This window comes from Coregonus lavaretus (assembly GCF_964263955.1).
Source record: "Coregonus lavaretus genome assembly, chromosome: 4".
NCBI classification, from domain to species: domain Eukaryota; kingdom Metazoa; phylum Chordata; class Actinopteri; order Salmoniformes; family Salmonidae; genus Coregonus; species Coregonus lavaretus.
The window spans coordinates 54,876,002-54,901,489 of NC_139991.1; the positions used below are offsets into that span (position 1 = coordinate 54,876,002).

Consider the following 25,488-nt stretch of genomic DNA (forward strand, 5'->3'; position numbering starts at 1 on the left):
GCATTTCATGATTGCCACTCTTCTTGGCAACTTGATTGCATCAATCAGTTGTTGCACTTCCTGCTTGTGTTTTATGGGTTCGTTAGAACTTGTTAGGTACCCCCTTCTCATCCATTGAGGGCCATCTACAGTGAGGGAAGAAAGTATTTGATCCCCTGCTGATTTTATATGTTTGCCCACTGACAAAGAAATGATAAGTCTATAATTTTAATGGTAGGTTTATTTGAACAGTGAGAGACAGAATAACAACAAAAAAATCCAGAAAAACACATGTCAAAAATGTTATAAATTGATTTGCATTTTAATGAGGGAAATAAGTATTTGATCCCTCTGCAAAACATGACTTAGTACTTGGTGGCAAAACCCTTGTTGGCAATCACAGAGGTCAGACGTTTCTTGTAGTTGGCCACCAGGTTTGCACACATCTCAGGAGGGATTTTGTCCCACTCCTCTTTGCAGATCTTCTCCAAGTCATTAGGTTTTCGAGGCTGACGTTTGGCAACTCGAACCTTCAGCTCCCTCCACAGATTTTCTATGGGATTAAGGTCTGGAGACTGGCTAAGCCACTCCAGGACCTTAATGTGCTTCTTCTTGAGCCACTCCTTTGTTGCCTTGGCTGTGTGTTTTGGGTCATTGTCATGCTGGAATACCCATCCACGACCCATTTTCAATGCCCTGGCTGAGGGAAGGAGGTTCTCACCCAAGATTTGACGGTACATGGCCCCGTCCATCGTCCCTTTGATGCGGTGAAGTTGTCCTGTCCCCTTAGCAGAAAAACACCCCCAAAGCATAATGTTTCCACCTCCATGTTTGACGGTGGGGATGGTGTTCTTGGGGTCATAGGCAGCATTCCTCCTCCTCCAAAGACGGCGAGTTGAGTTGATGCCAAAGAGCTCAATTTTGGTCGCATCTGACCACAACACTTTCACCCAGTTCTCCTCTGAATCATTCAGATGTTCATTGGCAAACTTCAGACGGGCCTGTATATGTGCTTTCTTGAGCAGGGGGACCTTGCGGGCGCTGCAGGATTTCAGTCCTTCACAGCATAGTGTTACCAATTGTTTTCTTGGTGACTATGGTCCCAGCTGCCTTGAGATCATTGACAAGATCCTCCCGTGTAGTTCTGGGCTGATTCCTCACCGTTCTCATGATCATTGCAACTCCACGAGGTGAGATCTTGCATGGAGCCCCAGGCCGAGGGAGATTGACAGTTATTTTGTGTTTCTTCCATATGCAAATAATCGCACCAACTGTTGTCACCTTCTCACCAAGCTGCTTGGTGATGGTCTTGTAGCCCATTCCAGCCTTCTGTAGGTCTACAATCTTGTCCCTGACATCCTTGGAGAGCTCTTTGGTCTTGGCCATGGTGGAGAGTTTGGAATCTGATTGATTGATTGCTTCTGTGGACAGGTGTCTTTTATACAGGTAACAAGCTGAGATTAGGAGCACTCCCTTTAAGAGTGTGCTCCTAATCTCAGCTCGTTACCTGTATAAAAGACACCTGGGATCCAGAAATCTTTCTGATTGAGAGGGGGTGAAATACTTATATCCCTCATTAAAATGCAAATCAATTTATAACATTTTTGACATACATTTTTCTGGATTGTTTTGTTGTTATTCTGTCTCTCACTGTTCAAATAAACCTACCATTAAAATTATAGAGTGATCATTTCTTTGTCAGTGGGCAAACGTACAAAATCAGCAGGGGATCAAATACTTTTTTCCCTCACTGTATGTGTGCAATCCCATGGGCGTATGCAGAGTCGGTGTATATGTTGACATCTTTCCCCTGGCTAAGTTCCAATGCTCTCCTGAGCGCTCTTAACTCGGCAAGCTGGGCAGAGGCTTCTGATGGTTCCAGTTTTCTTGCTTCCATTATTTCATGCTGTCCTGCTCCGTTCTGTCGTACCACTGCATATGCTGCGATGTTTCCTTCTTTTGGGTCCTTTGACCTGTAGCAGCACCCATCTGTGAAAAAGGTTTCCTTCGTCCCCTCTAGGGGTGTATTCTCAAGGTCCATCTGAACCTTGATCTGCTTTGCTGCTCTGTCTTCACAAACGTGTGGTTCTCCTTCACCCATTCCATCCGTCATGTTGGTTACCTCTGTCACATACGTGATGTGTTTTGCCGTGATTACTTTGGTGATGTTTGACTTTCTTTTGCTGGATAGTGTAAAAAGTTTGGAGCCAATGAATGCGGTTACCCCATGGTCCGTGTTGATTTCTAATGGGTGTCTCATTACAATGTGCGCTGTTTTTCCAATTGCTTTTGCCAACGCGGCCATATGCCTTGCACAGTCTGTTTGTCCTATTTCAATGTTGTCCAATTTGGAGCTGTAGTAGTGCAGGACCCTTCTATCCCCCTTTTGTTTCTGATAAAGGATGGAATGCACATCCCCATCCTTCTCAGAAACATCCAAACGAAATGGAACCGTATAGTCTGGTAGTGAGAGTGCTTCTGCTTGAGCCAGTGTTTGTTTTAGTTGAATGAAAGCGTCTTCCGCCTCAGTGGTCCATTTCAAAACAGCGGTAAGGTTCCTGTTACCAGCTTCTCTAAGGATCTCCCTCAAAGGCTCAACCTTGATACAGTATTCTGGGACATGTGTCCTACTGTATCCCGTGAGTCCAAGGAAGGACAATAGATGTTGGACAGTGGTTGGCTTTGGATGTTCCAATATGGATGTTCTCTGTGCTGTTGACACAGCTTGGCCTTTTCCTGACAAAACCCTGCCAAGAAACTGCACTGTTCTTCTGCAGCACTGGACTTTCTCCCTCTTGACCTTGTACCCCTTAGCAGCAACATGGTTCAACAGTGCTTTAGTAGCTTGTAGACAGGATTCCGCCGTTGGAGCAGCCAGCAAAAGATCATCCACATATTGCAGCAGGGTCACTCCCTCTGGTAGGGTTAGCTCTTCCAGATGCTCCTTCAGGATGGAATTGAAGATTCCCGGTGAGTCACGATACTTGTGGAAGTCTAGAGTATGTGAACTGTTGACCCTCATAAGTAAATGCAAACAGTTGTTGTGAGTCAGCATGGAGAGGGATGCAAAATAATGCATTTGCCAAATCTATCACTGAAAACCAGTCCTAGGTCGGTGAGATGTTTTGCAGAGCCAGAAACGGGTCAGGGACAGGTCTCACGTCGGGAACAGTAACTTCATTGATTGGTCTGAAATCCTGGACCATTCTCCACTTCCCAGTATCTCCCTTTTTCACAGGAAGAATAGGCGTGTTCCAATTTGAATTGGTCAAGTGGATGACTTTTCCACTGTGCAAACCCTTCAGAGTTGGTTCAATTCCCCTAGTCTTCTCCTCACTCAATGGGTATTGAGACCTCCAAACAGGGAACTTCAACCTGCTATCTGGCCGTACCAGAATCTGCACAGTTGGCACATTTACCAAACCCACATCTTCTGGACTGGTTGTCCATAGGTGATTAGGAATTTGTGTGAGTAAGTTTTCAGTGTCAGGGTGGTCTGTCATTTCCCTACCATGGAACCGGGCTCTTCTCACCACCTCAGGTATGGATGTGTCATCAACGTTTAGCTTCACTCTCCACACCTGTTCTTCATTCATCAGTGAGGTCTGTACTTGGGGTATGCTGGTGTTCTTCCAGTGTAGATTTTCTGCCATTCGTACTGCTGGACCCAGAGAACGGGCTTCATATCCGAAACCAACCATCAACGTCACATGGGGAACTGAGTCGCTTGTCATGGTGAACCAGTTTTCCGTAAGATCTATTTCTCTATCCATTACCATACATCTGGTTGCCACTCCTTTCTTGAGTACATACATGTAGTTGCTAGTCACTGCTGGACGTCTATCCATCATCTCCGTCTCCCATCCTTCCTCATAGATCTCATCTAGCTCTCTGGTGTAGTTCATGGTAACATGGGGTGGGTCCTCGGGCAGGTAGTACGCATTCAGTGTCTGTAGCCAAGCCTTCCACTGCTGGAAAACCCTACACACCCTTGGCGTGTCGGGATCTGTGTCTGCCAGTTTCAACCAGTAAACATATGTCTCTTCCTCCTCCCTGTCCTGAGCCTCTCCCATGTACAGCATTCTGACAGGCTCTGAGTATTTCTTCATGATTATGGGCATCAATTCATTTGGAGGCATGGTGGTGACGTGCATTCCTGCTTGGTTGCAGTAAATACTACAATTCAATTTGGTCAAGAGGTCTCTCCCCATCAGTCCCACAGAGCACTCTGGGTTGTACAAGAACTGATGGGTAACTTTGTGATCATCCCAAAACACCTCCAGAGGTACAGTATACGGCTTTCTCATAATTGTCCCTGAGACCCCCGAGAAAGCCTGTGTTCTATCCGTAAGCTGGTATGATGCTTGCACAGAAGACCATGTGCATCCTGTGTCAATCAACATACTCTGTTCTCTTCCCCCAATCAGACACTTTACTACTGGTTCTACGTCAGGTGGGAAAATGAAAATTGTAGCATCGGTGTTAGTCGGGGCCTCTGGGCATCTTCATTGATAGTTTGGTCCTTCTTCATGCCCTAGCCAGGCCATGTTTGGAACCAAATTTGTGTTTGGGACATCCTGCCCTTGGGCTCCCCCTTGTGGACCAGTCTGTTGATAATACTGTTGCAGTTGCTGTGGGTTGCCTCTTCCCCCGTTCCATGTCCCTCTTCCTCTTGCGTTCCACTGGCCCCTTCCTCTGGGTGGTCCAGCGTATCCTCTCCCTCGAGGTGGGCCCGCTCTAGGGGCCTGCCTGCAGTTCCTAGCCATGTGACCTAACAATCCGCAATTGAAACACCCCTGGAAGGGCTGGAAGTATGGGCGTGGCGTGGACTGCTGGTATTGCCCTTCCTGAACAAATCCACCATATGCCTGTCGCTGTGGCGCCATCATTCCTGTCATTGCCTGCATCACTGCAGTCACTGCTCCAGTGGCATCTGTAGTTTGATTAGGTTGGGCTTGCTGGGACGTGCTGGTCATCAGCATCTGTTTTCCTGGTTTGTCTTCCTGTAGTTGTTTCTTCAGGACCTTTTTCTGTAGCTGCTTTATCTCATCTTCTTCTTTCCTTTTACCCTCTCTCCAGCGTTCCACGTGGTGCTGCGTGATCTCTGTGAATTCCATCACATTCTTTGCTGTTATTCCCACCACTTTTTCGCACTCCGTACGCACCTGGTCGGGCAAGCATTTCATACATTGTTCCAGGAACAGATGTTTCATCTAGGTTTTATCTGGCTCTGTGTTCCATGCCTGTCTCCACAGACCTCTAGCTTTTTTCATGTATACGGGCACACTCTCATCATCACCCAGGCTCAGTGTCTTCATCAGCTGAGGTTTCGGTTGGGTGGGATACTTCTGCCGTATAGCTCCCCATAAGTCATTCCTCAAGGGATCAAACGATGTACTGGCAGGGATTCTCCCCTGCATACCCGCTACTCTCATGAGTTCTCTCGTCTCCTGGTCTCCCATACATCTGTTCATTATACAGTGGAGAAAAAAAGTATTTAGTCAGCCACCAATTGTGCAAGTTCTCCCACTTAAAAAGATGAGAGAGGCCTGTAATTTTCATCATAGGTACACGTCAACTATGACAGACAAATTGAGAAAAAAAAATCCCAAAATCACATTGTAGGATTTTTTATGAATTGATTTGCAAATTATGGTGGAAAATAAGTATTTGGTCACCTACAAACAAGCAAGATTTCTGGCTCTCACAGACCTGTAACTTCTTCTTTAAGAGGCTCCTCTGTCCTCCACTCGTTACCTGTATTAATGGCACCTGTTTGAAGTTGATATCAGTATAAAAGACACCTGTCCACAACCTCAAACAGTCACACTCCAAACTCCACTATGGCCAAGACCAAAGAGCTGTCAAAGGACACCAGAAACAAAATTGCAGACCTGCACCAGGCTGGGAAGACTGAATCTGCAATAGGTAAGCAGCTTGGTTTGAAGAAATCAACTGTGGGAGCAATTATTAGGAAATGGAAGACATACAAGACCACTGATAATCTCCCTCGATCTGGGGCTCCACGCAAGATCTCACCCCGTGGGGTCAAAATGATCACAAGAACGGTGAGCAAAAATCCCAGAACCACACGGGGGGACCTAGTGAATGACCTGCAGAGAGCTGGGACCAAAGTAACAAAGCCTACCATCAGTAACACACTACGCCGCCAGGGACTCAAATCCTGCAGTTACAGACGTGTCCCCCTGCTTAAGCCAGTACATGTCCAGGCCCGTCTGAAGTTTGCTAGAGTGCATTTGGATGATCCAGAAGAGGATTGGGAGAATGTCATATGGTCAGATGAAACCAAAATAGAACTTTTTGGTAAAAACTCAACTCGTCGTGTTTGGAGGACAAAGAATGCTGAGTTGCATCCAAAGAACACCATACCTACTGTGAAGCATGGGGGTGGAAACATCATGCTTTGGGGCTGTTTTTCTGCAAAGGGACCAGGACGACTGATCCTTGTAAAGGAAAGAATGAATGGGGCCATGTATCGTGAGATTTTGAGTGAAAACCTCCTTCCATCAGCAAGGGCATTGAAGATGAAACGTGGCTGGGTCTTTCAGCATGACAATGATCCCAAACACACCGCCCGGGCAACGAAGGAGTGGCTTCGTAAGAAGCATTTCAAGGTCCTGGAGTGGCCTAGCCAGTCTCCAGATCTCAACCCCATAGAAAATCTTTGGAGGGAGTTGAAAGTCTGTGTTGCCCAGCGACAGCCCCAAAACATCACTGCTCTAGAGGAGATCTGCATGGAGGAATGGGCCAAAATACCAGCAACAGTGTGTGAAAACCTTGTGAAGACTTACAGAAAACATTTGACCTGTGTCATTGCCAACAAAGGGTATATAACAAAGTATTGAGAAACTTTTGTTATTGACCAAATACTTATTTTCCACCATAATTTGCAAATAAATTCATTAAAAATCCTACAATGTGATTTTCTGGATTTTTTTTTCTCATTTTGTCTGTCATAGTTGACGTGTACCTATGATGAAAATTACAGGCCTCTCTCATCTTTTTAAGTGGGAGAACTTGCACAATTGGTGGCTGACTAAATACTTTTTTTCCCCACTGTAGCTGTCATATCTCCTATGGTGAGCTCATCAGCTGCGGTTATGCTTTCAAAAGCTTTCACCCAACGACATCCGGATTCTTCAGGCAGTGGGAGGCTGTCCATCAAGGTCTGAAGGTCCCTATGGGCCCAGGGCTTGTAAACCGTCGTACCCCCGGGTGTCTCCCTTAGTGGCATAATTTTTGCTCCTGAGGAGATTTTGCTTCTGGTTCGATGTGCAGGGGCATCATCCCATATTTCCCCATCAAACAGCCCAAACAGGACCTTGTGCTCTCTCTCCCCTCCTTGATTGTCTCTTCCACTCGCTTCCCCCTCTTCTTCTGCTTCACTGGCATTCGAGCAGCTTCCTCCCAAGTCTATATATTTACCTCTTGTCTCTGGTTCCCGAGGTCTCTTCTCTTTTGCTTCATACAGTTCCTTCATAGCCTTCTGTAGTATCTGTATCTGCTCTTCCCCATCCTTCAGTTTATCTTCTAGTTCCCCTATTGCCCTCTGTTTTCCGACTTCCTCTTCTTGCCTACGGTTCTGGGTGGCTAGACTGGTCGTAGTCCACGAGCCACCTCTAATGCTTCCATTTTCACTTCCATCTTCAAGACACATACTGTCAAGTTTGCTTAGGCTTGCCACTCCTCTATTCAACTCCCTGGCTGCTTCTAGCAATACCTGTACCTCCTCTCTTCTCCCTTCACTGACCCGACACCATGCTTCTCCTTTTCTGTCATCGTCTGGTCGCTTGTGGTAATTGACGGTGGCTGTGAGATCCAGTACTGGTGCCATGACTGGAAGGGCCGGGTACAATCGGGGTTTCTCTGTGCGTTTCTCTCCACACATTTTCTTCAGTTTCTCCAACATGGACAGGCCTATGCGCTCCTTCAATCTAGCCTTCTCTATTGCTTCTTTAAATTTACCCCTACACGGTTCTCCCTCCTGTTTCCACTCAGAACAGGTTTTGTCTGTTTTTCATTTTAACATATCCAATATTCTGCCGGGCTCCCCGTCAACCGGGAGTCCATTGGGTGAATTAATACTACCGTCTTTTATCCATTTCTTATATAATTTCTCCCCCCTTCTCTTCCACTCCTTACCGTCTTTACCCCCATTAATTTCTAGTGCTGACTTCAATGCTTTCAGCACCCTCTCGGTCTCCTGGTTGGTCATATTTAATTTTAATCTACCGTGATCTAACTATCCAAGTTTATTTATTACTCCTAGTGATCTATTTCCTTAGCGCTGAATTGAATGATATAACTCAGGTCCCCGACCTTTTATTTACCCGCAGGTCAATCAAACCGATATTAGATCTCTGACTAATATCAAATGTACTACATACACTCAGTAAACCTCCTCAGTATAACCTAGGACCTAGCCAGTAATATGTTCACAATTACCGGACCTTGCCTTAGAACCTAGCCAGTAATATGTCCACAATTACCGGACCTTGCCTTAGAACCTAGCCAGTAATATGTTCACAATTACCGGACCTTGCCTTGGAAAGAACAGAACCTAGCCCGTACAACTACGGGACCTTGCCTGTACTTATTTATCCGTGAATCATTCAAACCGATATTAGTGCGCTGTCTAATATCTAATGTACTTCATTCACACGATTGGGTTGGCCTCCCAAACTTCATTCAGTCTTGTTAATAGTCCCAGACTTATTAACCACAATCGAACTTGATACCCCGTATCTAGTACATTACATTCGCTGTTATACCTCCGTTTACTCACACACACACTCTGGTTAAGTATATTGTCTAGTCGCATACATACAGTGGGGAAAAAAAGCATTTAGTCAGCCACCAATTGTGCAAGTTCTCCCACTTAAAAAGATGAGAGAGGCCTGTAATTTTCATCATAGGTACACGTCAACTATGACAGACAAATTGAGGAAAAAAAATCCAGAAAATCACATTGTAGGATTTGTAATGAATTTATTTGCAAATTATGGTGGAAAATAAGTATTTGGTCACCTACAAACAAGCAAGATTTCTGGCTCTCACAGACCTGTACCTTCTTCTTTAAGAGGCTCCTCTGTCCTCCACTCGTTACCTGTATTAATGGCACCTGTTTGAACTTGTTATCAGTATAAAAGACACCTGTCCACAACCTCAAACAGTCACACTCCAAACTCCACTATGGCCAAGACCAAAGAGCTGTCAAAGGACACCAGAAACAAAATTGTAGACCTGCACCAGGCTGGGAAGACTGAATCTGCAATAGGTAAGCAGCTTGGTTTGAAGAAATCAACTGTGGGAGCAATTATTAGGAAATGGAAGACATACAAGACCACTGATAATCTCCCTCGATCTGGGGCTCCACGAAAGATCTCACCCCGTGGGGTCAAAATGATCACAAGAACGGTGAGCAAAAATCCCAGAACCACACGGGGGGACCTAGTGAATGACCTGCAGAGAGCTGGGACCAAAGTAACAAACGCCTACCATCAGTAACACACTACGCCGCCAGGGACTCAAATCCTGCAGTGCCAGACGTGTCCCCCTGCTTAAGCCAGTACATGTCCAGGCCCTTCTGGAGTTTGCTATAGTGCATTTGGATGATCCAGAAGAGGATTGGGATAATGTCATATGGTCAGATGAAACCAAAATATAACTTTTTGGTAAAAACTCAACTCGTCGTGTTTGGAGGACAAAGAATGCTGAGTTGCATCCAAAGAACACCATACCTACTGTGAAGCATGGGGGTGGAAACATCATGCTTTGGGGCTGTTTTTCTGCAAAGGGACCAGGACGACTGATCCGTGTAAAGGAAAGAATGAATGGGGCCATGTATCGTGAGATTTTGAGTGAAAACCTCCTTCCATCAGCAAGGGCATTGAAGATGAAACGTGGCTGGGTCTTTCAGCATGACAATGATCCCAAACACACCGCCCGGGCAATGAAGGAGTGGCTTCGTAAGAAGCATTTCAAGGTCCTGGAGAGGCCTAGCCAGTCTCCAGATCTCAACCCCATAGAAAATCTTTGGAGGGAGTTGAAAGTCTGTGTTGCCCAGCGACAGCCCCAAAACATCACTGCTCTAGAGGAGATCTGCATGGAGGAATGGGCCAAAATACCAGCAACAGTGTGTGAAAACCTTGTGAAGACGTACAGAAAACGTTTGACCTGTGTCATTGCCAACAAAGGGTATATAACAAAGTATTGAGAAACTTTTGTTATTGACCAAATACTTATTTTCCACCATAATTTGCAAATAAATTCATAAAAAATCCTACAATGTGATTTTCTGGATTTTTTTTTCTCATTTTGTCTGTCATAGTTGACGTGTACCTATGATGAAAATTACAGGCCTCTCTCATCTTTTTAAGTGGGAGAACTTGCACAATTGGTGGCTGACTAAATACTTTTTTTCCCCCACTGTAACTGATGATCAACACCTAATACATTTCATTCATTTATTATGTCATTTGTGACCGATCGTTTTTTAAAAATTGCATTTACCACAGCACACGCTTCATACATTTAACTAATTTGTTAAATACATTTGTAACTTTATCAATTATGCAATTTGGTAACTTACATCAAACAGGTGTCTCACAAAATGAATTTGGATAATGCCAATATGCAGAACTTTAGTTATCCACAATAGGTGTCTGCTTACCTTTTTGTTTGACCGGTCAGGATTTGTGAGGCACACCGTCCGACGACAGCAATGGCCAATCGGCCGGACAAGTTCCAGCGAAGTCCTTCTACCAGATCACGTTGGGGTCACCAATTGTTAAGTTGCGTAATTCAAATCTGGTATCAGAACAGAATTTAACACTAAGTCACTGTCTATATTCTCAGCTTTTTTATTAATATAATTAGTCAAGCGAATAAATGGTAAATGCAATCTTCATATATACGGGTTCACTGTAACACCTCGCAGGGCAAAACAAAGAACTAACTGTCCCAACCCAAAGTTATTATTTTAATACTCTGACAGAGATAGTTCCCGTTCAAAGCGGGTCTGTCAGAGTAGAAGCTGAGCGTGGTTTAAACTTACTCAGCCTATTGTTGGCACACAGGCTGGTCCCAGCGCCTTGGCGCTTCACTGTTGCCGGGCATTAGTTGTTTTTTGCAACTTGTCTCGAGAGTCAGCAACCCTCAGACATAGTTTCCTCTTCTTCATTGTTGCAGTACACATGTCCTTGAGCGGTTTAACAGAGGCAGTGTGTGTGTGTGTGTCACAAGTCTATCTCAGCCTCCCCCCTAATGGTTCCTCACATTAGTCACAGCTTGTTATGTTAAACAATCTATATCAGTACAGCACAAACCTATTATGTTTAATCATTAATGTATTATTTTTAAGCTAGGCATAACATCTAATTATAAGAAAATAGATCCCAACACATGTTTCTGTAATTGTGATGGAAATCACGTTCCCGAGTTCCCGGTGTGCCCTATAAGGATGAAGGTCGCAATAGCTAGGATCAGGGCTATCCAGCAGGTCTTCTATGTAGAGGCAGTGAAAATAGCTGAAGGAGTGAGTAAGGTAGAGATGAGATGGTAGTGGATGTCCCACATCTGCAGTGAATGCCATGCAGGAGAAGGATCCCAACACACTAACAGTGAAGAAGGTGGACTTTGTTGCATTTATAGCACAAGTGATAAATTGCACTAGCCAAACTAATAAAAAATCAAAGCTAGACATCATTGTGAAGGCGGCAAATAGATTTCGGGACCTTTTTTTTTTTTACAGCAGAAATGTTACAGGGAGTACTGAGTGAAGGGGTTTCCCCCACTCCCAGGTTCCTGAGCCTGTGTAGGGATCTGAATAGACATTTAAATCCTACTGAAGGACAGTGGCGATTTTAGCATGTAAATCTTGGTGGGTCCAACAAAAAAAAAAGAGTGGGATGCATGCCAGCAAAGTCACTACACAACACAAAACAATACATTAATTGCACTCAAACTGTGCCCACAAACTGTTAGGGCCTACATAAAGCTGTCCCAACAGCAGTCCCAACATCTTACCACTGCTACACCTGGCTATCAGCGTAGCCTTGTCTGGGAGCGAAACAGTTTATTCAGCCTCATTTACTGCCTTTAAAAAAAAACATGGCTGACTTGCTTAAACAAATGTGGTTTCTAATGACAATTGAGATGCACAAACTATGGTATAAGGGGAGGACAAGCCGATAATAAAGAGGCAATCTGTAATTTCGATTAAGACATTAATGAGCGAGCTAGAATATAAATAATTTTTTTGTAGCTAAAAATGTGGGGCTCAAAATGACGGGTCGCCACTGCTGAAGGAGTACAGTTTTTTGTTTGAAATTCAGCGTAGTAGGGTACATTTGGTATGAATTTGTTCATCTATAACATATTTTGTTTTTGGGGTATTTTTTACAACCCCGTACAGTAGGTAGCGGCAATACACCTTATGAGTGTAGTCTGCCAATAAACCTCAAAGAAGAAGAAGAATACGCGCAAGGCGCATGCGGTGTTTGTTTAGGGCTTTTGGTAGCCTAGTCGTGTAACAAGCTGTGCATCCCTGTGTGAAACGATCAACCGAATAGGCCTTTTTCTAACATCGGAAGCAGGCTACTTATGAGTGTAATTAGTATGAATTTGTTCATCCAAAACATATTTTGTCTTTGGGGTAGTTTTTACTACCCCGTACAGTAGGTGGCGGCAATACACCTTATGAGTGTAGTCTGCCAATAAACCTCAAAGAGGAAGAAGAATAGGCGCAAGGCGCATGCGTTGTTTGTTTAGGGCTTTTGGTAGCCTAGTCGTGTAACAAGCTGTGCATCCCTGTGTGAAACGATCAACCGAATAGGCCTTATTCTAACATCGGAAGCAGGCTACTGTAGCTAGGTATCTCTTTAATTCTTTGTGTTATATTTTATGTTAGAGGCAGGTCAGGTCGTTCGTTGTTTATATAGTTAGTTAAACTAATCCACATAAAATGACTGATCAATCATCACTGCTGCTTCGAAAACAACTGGCAGGTAAAATAGCTCGCTACACTAACGTTAAGGGTAAATAGCGTGGTAGTTACCGGTAACTTGGCTAGCTAATGTTAGTGGCTAACCACTTGTAATCTAATTATGTTCGTTTTTACTTGTATTGAATATGTCAACCTAGCTAGCTAGTTACGGCTAGTAGCTACGCAATGCAAATTCACAGCTGATGAATATTTAGCTAGCTAACGTGACATACCACTTCTTTGCTTGCTAGTTGGCTGGCTAGTTAGCTAACTAGCAAAACACAACACTGGTGGTAACGTTAACGCGTTAGTTGCTAGCTTGCTAAGGCTTGTGGAGTAGTGTACCAGTTACGTCACTTCATAGCCACCTGTCTGAAACTAAATACATTTCCAATTTAACTGGTCCGCTAGCTAGTTACTTGAATTCCAGACATACGTTTGAGAAAAGCTTGACAACATGTGACAACACACATAGCTACAAGTAAAGCACATTTTCAAGGGTGGGGTATTGGGTAACGTCAGCGTGCTTGTTTACCCCTTTTAGAGCTCAACAAGAACCCGGTGGAGGGATTTTCTGCCGGTCTCATAGACGATGATGACATCCATCAGTGGGAGGTGGTCGTTATTGGCCCTCAAGATACATTATTGTGAGTATGTTTTACTAACCTGGTATGTTTGTGTTTGGCAAAGTCATTGCCTACTTAGTTACCATCTATCTGATTTGACACATTTTCTCTTTACAGCGAGGGTGGTTTCTTTAAAGCCTACCTGACCTTTCCCCATGACTACCCTCATAGGCCTCCGAAGATGAAGTTCATCACAGAAATATGGCATCCCAATGGTAAGTGGTTTCATGTGCTATTCTTACTAAGGCCATTGTATTCCTTGTGGAACATAGGCCATCAATGAATCGCTTCTATCCCTTTCTGTGCTCGCTCCTCTTTCACCCCAGCTGCCAAACTAACCCAGATTCAGATGACCATCCTACCCATGCTAGTTTGTGGAGACATAATTTATAGATTGGCAGGCAATGGTGTTTGGACACATCACTGCACTCTGTACTCCTCTGTAAACTGTCCCTCTGTATACCCAGTGCAAGACCACTGGTTGATGCTTATTTATAAAACCCGTAAGCCTCACTCCCCCTATCTGAGATACCTACTGCAACCCTAATCTTCCACATACAGCACCCGTTTTCATGTGCTATACAGCTATCTAAAGATCTGTGTTAGTCAGCTGGTCAGCACAGGTTATGATTCCTGTCCTCCCCCTCTCCTCTCTCTCAGTGGCAAAGAATGGTGACGTGTGTATCTCCATTCTGCATGAGCCCGGTGAGGACAAGTTTGGCTATGAGAAGCCGGAGGAGCGCTGGCTGCCCATCCACACCGTAGAGACCATCATGATCAGTGTCATCTCCATGCTGGCCGACCCGAACGGCGACTCACCCGCCAACGTAGATGCAGCCGTTAAGTCCCAAACATTCAAATATACATCCTCGCAGACAGGGGAAATATGCATTCCATTCAGTTAGAAAAAGCTGAAATGATGGTGCTGGTTTGTTTTCACTGCTCATATGATTTGTCTTGACTTTTGATAGTAGTGAGGGATACTCCACCATTTAGTTGAATGTAGTGATTGTTAAGACCAGGGTTTTGATGTACAGTTGTGTTGTGCCCTGCAGAAAGAATGGAGAGAGGATCCTTGCGGAGAGTTCAAGAGGAAGGTGGCTCGCTGTGTACGAAAGAGTCAGGAGATGGCATTTGACTAGGCACCCTCCCCCACACAAACCCTGTTTGCCACAAACCCAGTGAGTCCCTTTCTGGATCCACACAGCGCTCAGCTATAATCGCACACGTTGCAGAAATTGAGACCCATTCAGTGCCTTGGTTGGTCACTAAATAATCTTCCATTGTTTGTGTTTCCTATTCAGTCTTGATGCTATATTTTATGTTTGCAAGCTAACTGTTATTTTATTTTTAGCTCAAATTTGAACCTAGGCGGATACATCATGTCACTCTTCAATAAAGACTTTTGCACCAGTGTTCTGCTCTTAGGAAGATGTGGAATAAAAAGCCAGCCCTTTTTCTTTAGTTGTATAAATAGGGTCATCTAGAGTCAGGGTCAAGTAAATGTGTGGAGATAAACATCCCTTTATGGTTGTTTTCTCACCGTATACTTATTTAGATGATTATTATGACAATTCAAGATGCATGGTTTTTGTTTTGACAAGCTTATTTTCAACCTGCCACTGAGCCATCTACTTTAGACTTGTCTCTTATGCAATTTTGGAGTATTTGATCATTGAAGAGATTGTTACCAACAATGGCTTTCGTTGCCCGTTCTATACCTCTGGAAGCCCATCCCCTCAAGTGTTCTGCAAAGTCCTTTCTCTCAAAGGGTTCAATACACTCTGCTGCCTTAAGTTGTTTCCCTGTAAGCAAAGGAAACTGTCTCCAGTGATGTCAACATCTATGTCAGGATACATTTCTTCAGTGTTTGATCAATACATTTTTTGGGATAAACCAAAAACCTAAGAATATTAGCATGAGGAACAGAATATTTTTTGTAATAAAGATCTCATCTCTAAAATTGTATTTTTCGTGTATGTAAATATATACTGTATCAATGATGTGTCCTTTGTGAGTTTTCCCCTTCGAGTACTTAAGGGTGAATTCAGTTTGTGTACTTGATTCTCCTTGCTAGGAATTTTTTTTCAGGGACAACGGTGTTCAGTGTCGTTTTGTCCGTTGTATATTCTTGTGAGTAAATCATTTTAGCTTTAGTCACGTTAACATGTACACACAAAAGTAATCTTTCAGATTTGGTTCAGCCTTTTTGTTTGAAAGGTGTTTTCTGTGTGTAATCTTTGTCAAGGTTGTGATGAAGTGATACCACTTTTGGTTGAAAGTCCACACAAGTATTGACGTTTTATCCTGTGCAAGTGGATTAGACTAGCCATCCGCAACACAATTTCTATCCCAAGAGGAGGTGCTTTTGAGTGTTACGCAAGTGTTGTAATGTAAAGGATCTAATAATGGAAGTGGTGATGGATTGTTAGAACAAGAAATAAGATTTGTAGCTCAATAGTTAATTTAACTGATAGTAGTACCAATCATTTAACCCATTGACCTGTGTGACGAAGGCTGACATGAGTTGTGAAATTGTAGGAGTTTTTACACCCACAGTTAACGTCTAACTTGAGCCCAATAAAGTTTTGAAAACGGTCATGTTGATTGACAAAATGTAAGAACAGCGTTGTATTTTTCTTGTTGATTGTGTAAGAAAGATTGACAGGGATAATGACAATTGTTTTTTAACGCATTAAGCACCAGCTTAACATGATCAATGAAACTGCCCGACAACAATAGCACGTCCATGTACTCTTCTTATTCAGTATAAAATCATCGTAGCCACATGAAAGTGGAGGCCCAAAAATGAAAGATGAAAAATACAAACAAAAAAAATCCACCTGCCTCACACTAGTTTAGAATAACCTCCAGCAGTCCTGAGTTGTCTACTGTCCAGGAGCTGAAAGGCTTTTGTTCATGAACTGTTTCTTGACAAAGCACATCCACCACTGAAAAGAGAAGAGGTCACAGTCTAGGTTAGTCCATCAAAAGCAGTTCAATTAAGTCATCTGCAATTTCACTTTTATCAATGTTAGTACTTGAGTGCAATTGGGATTTAGTGTGACAGATGGGGAAGTCGGATATTACAGTCTCACCTTGCTGGGTTTGTCTGTCTGGGGGTCAAACACACGGTCACACAGCCTCAGCCCCGTCTCCTGGCGGATCTGCTGCAGGTACGCCCTCATGGTCTCTGATCAGGGAAAACCAGAGACAAAATCAGATCAATTAAAAATAAGTGATTGATGTACTACTGGCATTCCCATATCTCATCCTGCAAGGACTTGTGCTAATGCTCCTTACCCTCTTCCTGCTTGTTGCCGGGCTTTGCGTACATAGCGTTGAGAGGGAAGCCAGGTTCTCCAGGGATGGGGAAGTTCGTGATGCCCAGAGTGTACATCTCCTTCTCTCCCTGGCCCCTGGAGCTGCACTGCAAACACACAAAGAAGAATTCTGGAGGAGAGTTCACAATACAAATATATTTCTTTGCATTATTCTGAGGACCTAACATTATATAACTTAGGGAGGGGTTATTTGGATTCATTAGCCATTTAGTTTATTAGAAAATCATGTTGGCAATCAATCGGATTCAGTTACCTTCTGTAGCTTCTTCAGGCATTCAGAAATGTACAGGGTGACGTAGATCAGTGTCCTGTCTGCCTCGTTCTGGTGGGGGGGACGGGGACAGGTTGTTAACTCCAGGAATACACCAAGCCTTGTGACAGATAGTATTATCATTACTACTGACTTTAGTCTATCTGTTGTAGGCCTCCTGTAGCTCAGTTGGTAGAGCATGGCGCTTGCAACGCCAGGGTTGTGGGTTCGATTCCCACGGGGGCCAGTATGAAAAACGTATGCACTAACTGTAAGTCACTCTGGATAAGAGCATCTGCTAAATGACTAAAATGTAAATATCTGATAACAACATGAATGGGTGTATGCGAGCAGAGCCTAGTTTCAGTCACAATCCAACTTATGGGCTGCATTGGTTATAATGCTAACAGAGCTATGAGAAGATTGTATTGCCAATGGCAATATTCAGAGGCAGGCTGGGGAATGTGGGAAAACTAGGGCCAAATCACCGTAGCAAGAGGCCTAAAGGGGAGGTAATGTAAAAACAGTCACTTCCTTAAAAACTGACAGTTTCCTTACACGGCAGGTGACCACTTTTACAGTCACTATTTTACTCAAAGACAATAAAATAATTCAGTTTTCCTTTACCTTGATTTCATAATTCTTAAAGAAGACATTGGCTTTGAAATAGTAGATAGCCTCCTCAATGATGTCTGAATCTTTGGCTGAAATAAGAGTATTGAGTATACAGGAAGTTAGGGAATGCTGGACAAATTAGTTCGTCAAAATAAAGAGAATTAACACTCGACTGACTCATGACACCAAATAAGGTAGAAACATGCACCACCAGGCAACCACAGTCAGAAGGGAATTAAATAAAACTGATGTGCAGGTTGAAAGAGGATGGATAGCCTACTTATAATCACATAATATTTTTTCGCATCACACATGAACTTTGTCCATTATTGTAGGCTATTTTCTAAACACCGTGTGTGGATGGTAAGAGTTTGCAAGCTGAAACATACTCTCTTTCGCTGCAGGGCCCTTGAACTGGGTTTTTAGTGGCAACATTGCCATGTTCCCCACCATCTTGATGTCCCCATCCATTAAGCCAGAGTGGTACGCCTGCGAAGGAAATGGAAAAGTTGATGTTTGTATAGTATAATGGCTTTCATTAGATGCTCTTTCTGACAAGAAACACTTGATAGCTGTCAATAATACTAGTAGTTACCAGAGAGCAGATTAGCTAACAGAAAACCTAGCTAGCTAGCCCACTTAGAAGCTAGCCATATTAGCTGCAAACGCTAACATGTCGTTAATTTGCTAGTGTTCATTTAATTGGCAAGTAGAGTCTCTGTCTCACTAACATGCAATATTGTACATCAAATTACGTAGCTAACTTATTCTAGGGAGCCAAAACGTCACCGCTAGCTAGCTAGAAATTCTACGGTCTGTACGTCATTAGGGTGGATACATGCACAATTATCATACAAATAATCACATTTCAGTGTTGCTACACACTTGATAGAGGTTGTTCGTTTAAGAGGTGGTCATAATATTATAACTTACTTACCGGCATTTTGAGAAATAAATGTCAATCTTTCAGCCCAGCAAAATAAAAATGTATCGTTTGCCAGGACGCTGCTTCCGCCTGTCCCACCCAACAGAATTACAGGAAGTAGACAGATGCGGTGTGTAGAATATTTGAATGGCCACAGGGTTGTGCCAATTGAACAACATTTTTTCATAGCAATACTTGTCAAAACTTTGTTTTACAATAGTTTTTATTCGAAAAATATCATCCAAATATTCAACCGGGGAGGCGGGAATGCAATATCTGGGTCACAATACACTATACACAATCTTAAAATGATCAATAACAAATCTTGAAAACATAAAAACAGACATAAGTCTAGAAATAAATAATGAGGTGGCATGATACTTGGAGTCTGCAATTAACGTTTCCATCTGACCATCAAATGTTCTGCTTTTCTTTCTGGGGCTCTGTCACCTCTCAGTCCTCTACTTTTTCCTGAAAGAAATCATCATAATTTGTGTTGTCAGGCTCTTCGTCGGGCTCCTAAGGAGAGAGAAACAAGTAAAGCGAGTGAAAGGTTTTGGGTAGTTGGAGAGCAGACTTAGTAATTGTGTATATAACTTCCCAAAGCAGGATTACAGAGTTACTCTGCTAACCTCTAGGACTCGGCATACGTTTCAGTCTACATAGTGGATTTTTATTTATTTACCCTTGGCTCCTTGAACTCCAAGTCTTCTCCGTACTGTATGGAAAAGTCAATGTGCTGAAGCACTATGTTGATGCCTTCCTCATCTGTGCGGTCAAAAGGCAGGAACCTCACCATGCTGTAGTCATCAATCTGGAAAACACAAACATAATATATATATTTTTTTTTTTAACAACTTCCAAATTCAGGAATCATTCAAATCATTGACACCAGGGCTGCCTTTTCTCTGAGCATGGCTGTGTGCACGGCAGGAACTTACCAAGCCACAGATGGCTTTGGTCAGCTTCTTGAACTTCTTGCTCCTAATAGTGACAGAGTTGTCCTCCATCATTGAGTACATGTCTGGATCCAGGTATCTGCATGGAGTGAGATCTGTCAGTGTCAGCCAATACAGGTCTGCTAAGCATGTGCACCGGATGCATTCAGAGCCAGACACACACAAAACCAGATGAACCAAGACCACAGTGACAGATAAACATAAAAAGGAGGAATTCGATCATTCTGGCACCTACTTTTCAATTTCCTTCTTGGCCTTGGGACTCAGCAGGTCCATTTTGGTCATGATGTTGACTGTTGGAATCTCCAAAGACACCATGGCACTCAATGCAGCCATGATACCTGAGATGAACTGGGATGGGAGACAATTGTTTTGCAATTAACTTCAAATATAACTGTTATAGCATATTATAGACTGAGTAAAAGGCAGCGTGATCAGGAATAAGATGTGTTAATAGTGGCCATATTACCTTGAAGGTCTCCACCATGAACTGCGAGTCCACCAGGAAGACGCCACAAACACGAAATTCCCATTGTTGGAGCTGCTCTACCAGCTGCCTCATCACAGGGAGGTGTGTGTAGAGCTCTATTTGACCTGCAGACATCACCAACAGTCATCATCATCATCGTCAATACCATTCTCACCACATTAACATCAGCACAAACTTCTCAACTAGCATCATCAACATCAAAATCTGATCCATATTATTCACCATATTCAGTCAATCTCTATCATAGTCATTGATTGTCCATCATCATTTACATCAAAGTCATGTTCCTTGCCCCCCTCTATGAATAGCACCTTACCAGGACAGTCAAACAGTATGTAGTCATCCTCCACGTGGCCCAGGCTCTCCTCCAGCCAGTCAAAGTTGTTGGCAAAGTACTCCATGCAGAACACCAGCCCTCCATTTGGGCCGAACCTCAGTGACTCATCCTCCATCACGTCATCCACCATAATCAGCTCCCGGATATCTGAAGGTAGAAAAACAGCCAGTCAGTGGCACTCACTGTCATAGAAATAGGACTATGACAGAATTCCTCAGAGATGTGTTTTACCTGCCATGACCGGGTAATCAAAGTGTTCAGCGGCTGGGTCTAGGTTGACCACCTGTACAGAGCGGTTTATGGCTTCTGCATGCTGGATCATTGTAGAGCAGTAGGTACTCTACAGAGAGGAGTGAGAGATATACAACACAGCTGACTGAAATACCTGTGGCAAAAACATACGTGATGATATGAGAACATTGAATAGGATAAATCAAGCAACATCTACAGTACAAGCACATTATAAAAGTGTTGGCACTGCATTTCTGGCACTAACAAGTCATGGTCAATGGCAGTGCATGTAGTTCAGACCTTGGATGTTGCAACTAAACTAGCAAGTGCTAACTATAGCTATATTAATGTGAATTAGCGTTAATTGTAAAACATAGCCTAGCCCTGCTCATTTACCTACATTTTGGATTGACATGGAACAAACAGCAAGCGTCTAACGTTAGCTAGCTAATAGCTACCCACTGAAGCTAACGGTAACGTTTCAAAGCGTTGTGGGTAGCTAACGACTTTAGTTAACAACATTAGCTAGCTAGCGTTAGCTAGTACCTTTCCACTTCCCGCCGGGCCCATGACGAGTTGAGCATATCGAGGCATTTTTACTATCCTATCCCGAACACTGCAAGGACTGAAACTACACAAAACAATTTTAGTCGCTTAATTATTAAAGAGTAATGTTGCTAAACCATGTCGGCGGCTACATTCACAGCCAACATGCTTGCAGGCAGAAAACATTCGCTAACTACGGGTATCGTATTGAGACCAAAAGCTATCGTTCGAACCAGTGAGCAGTAGATTGTCACGCATGCGCACAAATAACCTTAACTGCGCGCGTGTGTCTAGAATCGACAGCAACCTGGATTTTGTCAGTCAATAATATTATTGCTACTTCTGTCCTACTGTGTGTGCATGAAAAAACAAGTGATATTTGCTGAAAAGGGCCAAGACTATGTCAGAGTGCATCGGATGAAACACGATAATGGCATCTTGTCAACGAGGTAAGGCTGTCTCAGTGCAATGGTCTTGATGTCATTCTCCTATGTTATCTGCTTTGAAACCCACATAGGACAAATTACATTGCACGTTTCTAATCATGTGTGTATGTCCCGTATTGAAATAGTACAAGGAAATATTTTAAATGTTACATTTAAATGTTACAGACTACATTCGTTTATAGCATTCAATTCAATTTAACATTGGCATAAAGTCATGGAATGGGTCAATTCACTTAGTCAATAAGTCAATTCAATAGGTCAATTCAAGGACTTTTAACCAGACAGTTAAAATACTTATTTTCTATTGTAGGATTTCATAATTCAAAGAGAGGTAAGTTTAGGAAAAACAACATTGTTTTCAATATCATGATATGTGTAGGTTGCAATCTGAGGCAAGTTTTTCTAGCGGGGACACAGTGGCAGCGCGTTAATTTGCGTAAACCTGAGATTACAAAATAACCAATAAGCACAAGAATGAAGTGGAAACAGCAAGTATAGTAGTAAGAAACATCTTTATCAAAATATTTCAAATATCAAAATGAAGAATGTTGCATATTGGCAGGGTGTTCAGTGTTGTCCCTTGGAATAACAGCCGCTCTTCTTGCTAGGGCCACTCCTCTTGGTCAACATCAAGCTCCAAGGCAACCATGGCTTAAGGGAAAGAAGAAACAAGGCCCTTAGTCTCAGTAGGAAAGCAAAACCATATTGGCATTAATGGATAACATTGTAGTGTTTTCCTAAAGCATTAGGAAGCCTCACATCACTGAGGGCTGACGCTGCCGTAGTCCATGTCGGGTCAAACGACATTAGGAGGGCTAGCTCGGAACTGCTGAAAATTGATTTTAAAGAACTGATTCTAACTCTGAAAGATTCCAAAAAGCGGCCAATTATTTCAGGCCCGGTACAATCACTGGGCCGCGGCTGTGAAAGATTCAGCAGGCTACTGGTATTACACACTTGGCTAAAAGACTGCTGTAGCTCTGTTGGCATAACTTTCATAGGTAACTTTGGCACGTTTTGGAAACAGAAGATGCTCTAAAGGAATGACAGAGTCCATCCAAATCATCTTGGCTACTGGACCCTGTCCTCGCATTTCAAGGCTGCGTTGAGACAATGACTTATCAGTGACCTAAGCCCTGCTCAGATAATCCCTACCATTGTGTCGCTGAGTTGTTATAGTGCTGCTGCAAATGTACATTGTCCCAGGGGCGTTCGCAGTCATAATGTAAGTAGCCTAATTTATGTCCCTCTAACCCCTAAATGCCTCTGTCAATCCTACAGATATTGTATGCTGTAATCATGCGCCTATGAACCGGAGTTATACTGTTAGCACTGAGGTGGAATTCCACTGTGCGCAGCTCACCCTGCACTATCATCTCAAACATCAATATCACTGTCATGTCTACCTCTGATAAGCCTCCCAGTAAAGCAATAAAAACAATCAAGAATCCCAGAAAAGTTCTAAAAATAGCCCACATGAACATATGTAGCCCAAGCAATAAGGTTAATGAAATTAATAACTTGCTAGTAACAGATAACATTCACATAGTGACTATCTCTGAAACTCACTTAGATAATACCTATGATGATACAGTGGTAGCAATACATGGTTTCAACATCTTCAGAAGAGACAGGAATGCCAATGGTGGAGGTGTTGCCGTGTATGTTCAGAGTCATATTCCTGTATAGCTTAGAGAGGATCTCATGTCAAATGCTGTTGAAGTAATATGGCTACAGGTTCACCTACCTCACCTAAAGCCAATTCTTGTGGGAAGCTGCCATAGACCACCAAGTGCTATCAGTCAGTATCTGGATAATATGTTTGAAATGCTTGATAATGTATGTGATATAAACAGAGGTATATTTTCTGGGTGACCTAAATATTGACTGGCTTTCATCAAGCTGCCCACTCAAGAAAAAGCTTCAAAACAGTAACCAGTGCCTACCAGGGTATTTACAAACAGCACAGGAATGAAATCATCCAGATGTATTGATCACATCTTTACTTACTGCTCTAAAGCAGTATCCAAATCCATCGGATGTAGTGATCATAATATAGTAGCTAGGAAAACCAAAGTTCCAAAGGCTGTGCCTAATATAGTGTATAAGAGGTCATACAGTACGTTTTGTAGTGATTCCTATGTTGAAGATGTGGTGTGTAATGAGGAGCAACTAGATGCTGCACTTGATACATTTATGAAATAGCTTATTCCAGTTACTAATAAGCATGCACCCATTCAGGAAATGACTGTACAAATTGTTATATCCCTGTGGATTGATAAGGAATTGAACAATTGTATGGTTGAGAGGGATGAGGCAAAGGAATGGCAAATAAGTCTGGCTGCACAGCCGATTGGCAAACATACTGTAAATTGAGAAACCATGTGGCTAAACTGAACAAAAAGAATAAGAAACTGTACTATGAAACAAAGATAATGTAAATGATATAAAGAATGACAGTAAAAAGCTTTTGAGCCCCTTAAATGAAATTTTGGGCAAAAAGGCAAACTTCGCTCAATCATTCATTGAATCAGATGGCTCATTCATCACAAAACCCACTGATATTGCCAACTACTAGCACACAGCTCGGACACTCATGCAGTGGCGGCTCCTGAAAAAATTCTCAGGGGGGGCAATTTTTCTGATGATTTAGGTGACCTACACACATTTTAAAAAAGATATGTCCAGCAACAACATGAAGACAGGGGCAGCATATAAGTCAATACTGATATACACATTACTTGCTTCAAAAAGGCCTCATGGTTGAATTGGAAATATGTGCACCTGAGCAAGCAGGAGCTTTTGATAGAGGCTACTGAAAACATTGATGCAAGTTATTGGTAATAAGAAATTTTTATAGACTTCCATATTCTGCCCTCTTGTATAGATTTGTGAAAATGAACAGTGATAGACATTTTGCCTGAAAACAGAATTTGAAAATAATTTCTAGAAAAGGTAAACACAGCTATCTGTATGGCTTTGTAAATATGAACAACCATATTCTGGCCAATTGTATAGATTTGTAAAAAAAATTGTTTACTTTTTAAAAAATGAAAAATAACTATTTTAAACAACATCAACTGTGAACTGATTTGGGCGTGTGTGTGTTAAAGAGACAGACAGGGAGGGACAAAGAGAGAGAGAGGCTACATTACTTGTACTGAAACTGTTATCTTCTCTCTTTCAATGCAGCAAAGCGGTCAATGACTTTCTCATTGAAATCAGGCATGCTGAGGACTAGTTTACTAGTTACTTTTTAGCTTGCTGCATGATCAAATTCAGCTGATGCGCATAGCAATGCACGTAATGGCCTTTCTTGAAATGCTCACGCACCTTTTGCCTTCTCTCGCCTCATCACACTGGCTCCATCGTAAGCTTGCGCAATGAGTTTGACTTTCACGTCGTCGGCAAAAAGACCGTTCAGTCTCTCCAAAAGCACACTGGCGATTGAGACTGAGGTTGATTCCGAGATGGGAAGGAACTCAAAAAAGCGCTCCTGCACTTTGTGGTTGTCTCTTTGATGTGAACTTCTTTCAAAGAGACAATCGAGTTGCACTGAACGCTATAGCCATCTTGATAGTAGTACGTGAATTGATTGATGCTGCTACCCGCTCTTTTCTTAGTTACGTTCATGGTTACGTTACGTATGACGAAAGCGCGTAAGTGCAAGCCCTCAGAAACCCATAGAGATTGTATTGAAAGCTCTGAAATTTGAAAAAAATAGATTTTACATG

General features: G+C 42.8%; 3 protein-coding genes across 5 annotated transcripts; 1 reads left to right on the top strand and 2 right to left on the bottom strand.

Moving 5' to 3' along the window:
* The first annotated feature begins 12,778 nt into the window (after positions 1-12,778).
* Positions 12,779-16,209, top strand: LOC311128084 (ubiquitin-conjugating enzyme E2 G1-like). Of its 2 annotated transcripts, none has more exons than XM_084160047.1 (6): positions 12,779-13,007; positions 13,530-13,632; positions 13,729-13,826; positions 14,272-14,450; positions 14,667-14,792; positions 14,966-16,209. In XM_084160047.1, exons 1-5 carry the CDS (start codon positions 12,965-12,967, stop codon positions 14,751-14,753), a joined length of 510 nt encoding a protein of 169 aa, XP_084016173.1. In that variant the 5' UTR covers positions 12,779-12,964; the 3' UTR covers positions 14,754-14,792; positions 14,966-16,209. The 2 variants fall into 2 exon arrangements, with proteins under 2 accessions (XP_084016173.1, XP_084016174.1); XM_084160048.1 differs by having other exon boundaries at positions 14,272-14,438.
* Positions 16,210-16,282: 73 nt separating this feature from the next.
* Positions 16,283-18,879, bottom strand: LOC311128082 (actin-related protein 2/3 complex subunit 3-B-like). Its single transcript, XM_084160046.1, has 7 exons — positions 18,758-18,879; positions 18,210-18,309; positions 17,833-17,909; positions 17,209-17,277; positions 16,915-17,041; positions 16,710-16,804; positions 16,283-16,562 (listed from the first exon to the last, which is right to left on the bottom strand). Exons 1-7 carry the CDS (start codon positions 18,761-18,763, stop codon positions 16,500-16,502), a joined length of 537 nt encoding a protein of 178 aa, XP_084016172.1. The 5' UTR covers positions 18,764-18,879; the 3' UTR covers positions 16,283-16,499.
* A 71-nt stretch (positions 18,880-18,950) lies between these two features.
* gpn3 (GPN-loop GTPase 3) lies at positions 18,951-21,500 on the bottom strand. Of its 2 annotated transcripts, none has more exons than XM_084160270.1 (8): positions 21,309-21,500; positions 20,763-20,871; positions 20,511-20,678; positions 20,174-20,298; positions 19,940-20,055; positions 19,687-19,783; positions 19,431-19,559; positions 18,951-19,264 (listed from the first exon to the last, which is right to left on the bottom strand). In XM_084160270.1, the coding sequence occupies exons 1-8, from the start codon at positions 21,354-21,356 to the stop codon at positions 19,199-19,201; spliced, it is 858 nt and encodes a 285-aa protein (XP_084016396.1). In that variant the 5' UTR covers positions 21,357-21,500; the 3' UTR covers positions 18,951-19,198. The 2 variants fall into 2 exon arrangements, with proteins under 2 accessions (XP_084016396.1, XP_084016397.1); XM_084160271.1 differs by having other exon boundaries at positions 20,763-20,916; positions 21,309-21,498.
* Between the last annotated feature and the right edge of the window lie 3,988 nt (positions 21,501-25,488).

What these genes read in the sequence shown, in the direction of transcription:
- LOC311128084 (XM_084160047.1), top strand. Translation starts at nt 12,965, where the DNA reads ATGACTGATCAATCATCACTGCTGCTTCGAAAACAACTGGCAG. An exon ending in AGAAATATGGCATCCCAATG is followed by an intron (nt 13,827 to 14,271) that starts GTAAGTGGTTTC and finishes CCTCTCTCTCAG; the next exon opens with TGGCAAAGAATGGTGACGTG. An exon ending in CCGCCAACGTAGATGCAGCC is followed by an intron (nt 14,451 to 14,666) that starts GTTAAGTCCCAA and finishes TGTGCCCTGCAG; the next exon opens with AAAGAATGGAGAGAGGATCC.
- LOC311128082 (XM_084160046.1), bottom strand. An exon ending in GCCTGAAGAAGCTACAGAAG is followed by an intron (nt 17,042 to 17,208) that starts GTAACTGAATCC and finishes GTGTGTTTGCAG; the next exon opens with TGCAGCTCCAGGGGCCAGGG. An exon ending in AGACAGACAAACCCAGCAAG is followed by an intron (nt 16,563 to 16,709) that starts GTGAGACTGTAA and finishes TTCTCTTTTCAG; the next exon opens with TGGTGGATGTGCTTTGTCAA.
- gpn3 (XM_084160270.1), bottom strand. Translation starts at nt 21,356, where the DNA reads ATGCCTCGATATGCTCAACTCGTCATGGGCCCGGCGGGAAGTGGAAAG. An exon ending in CATACTGTTTGACTGTCCTG is followed by an intron (nt 20,299 to 20,510) that starts GTAAGGTGCTAT and finishes TGATGTCTGCAG; the next exon opens with GTCAAATAGAGCTCTACACA. An exon ending in GCCAAGAAGGAAATTGAAAA is followed by an intron (nt 19,784 to 19,939) that starts GTAGGTGCCAGA and finishes CACTCCATGCAG; the next exon opens with ATACCTGGATCCAGACATGT.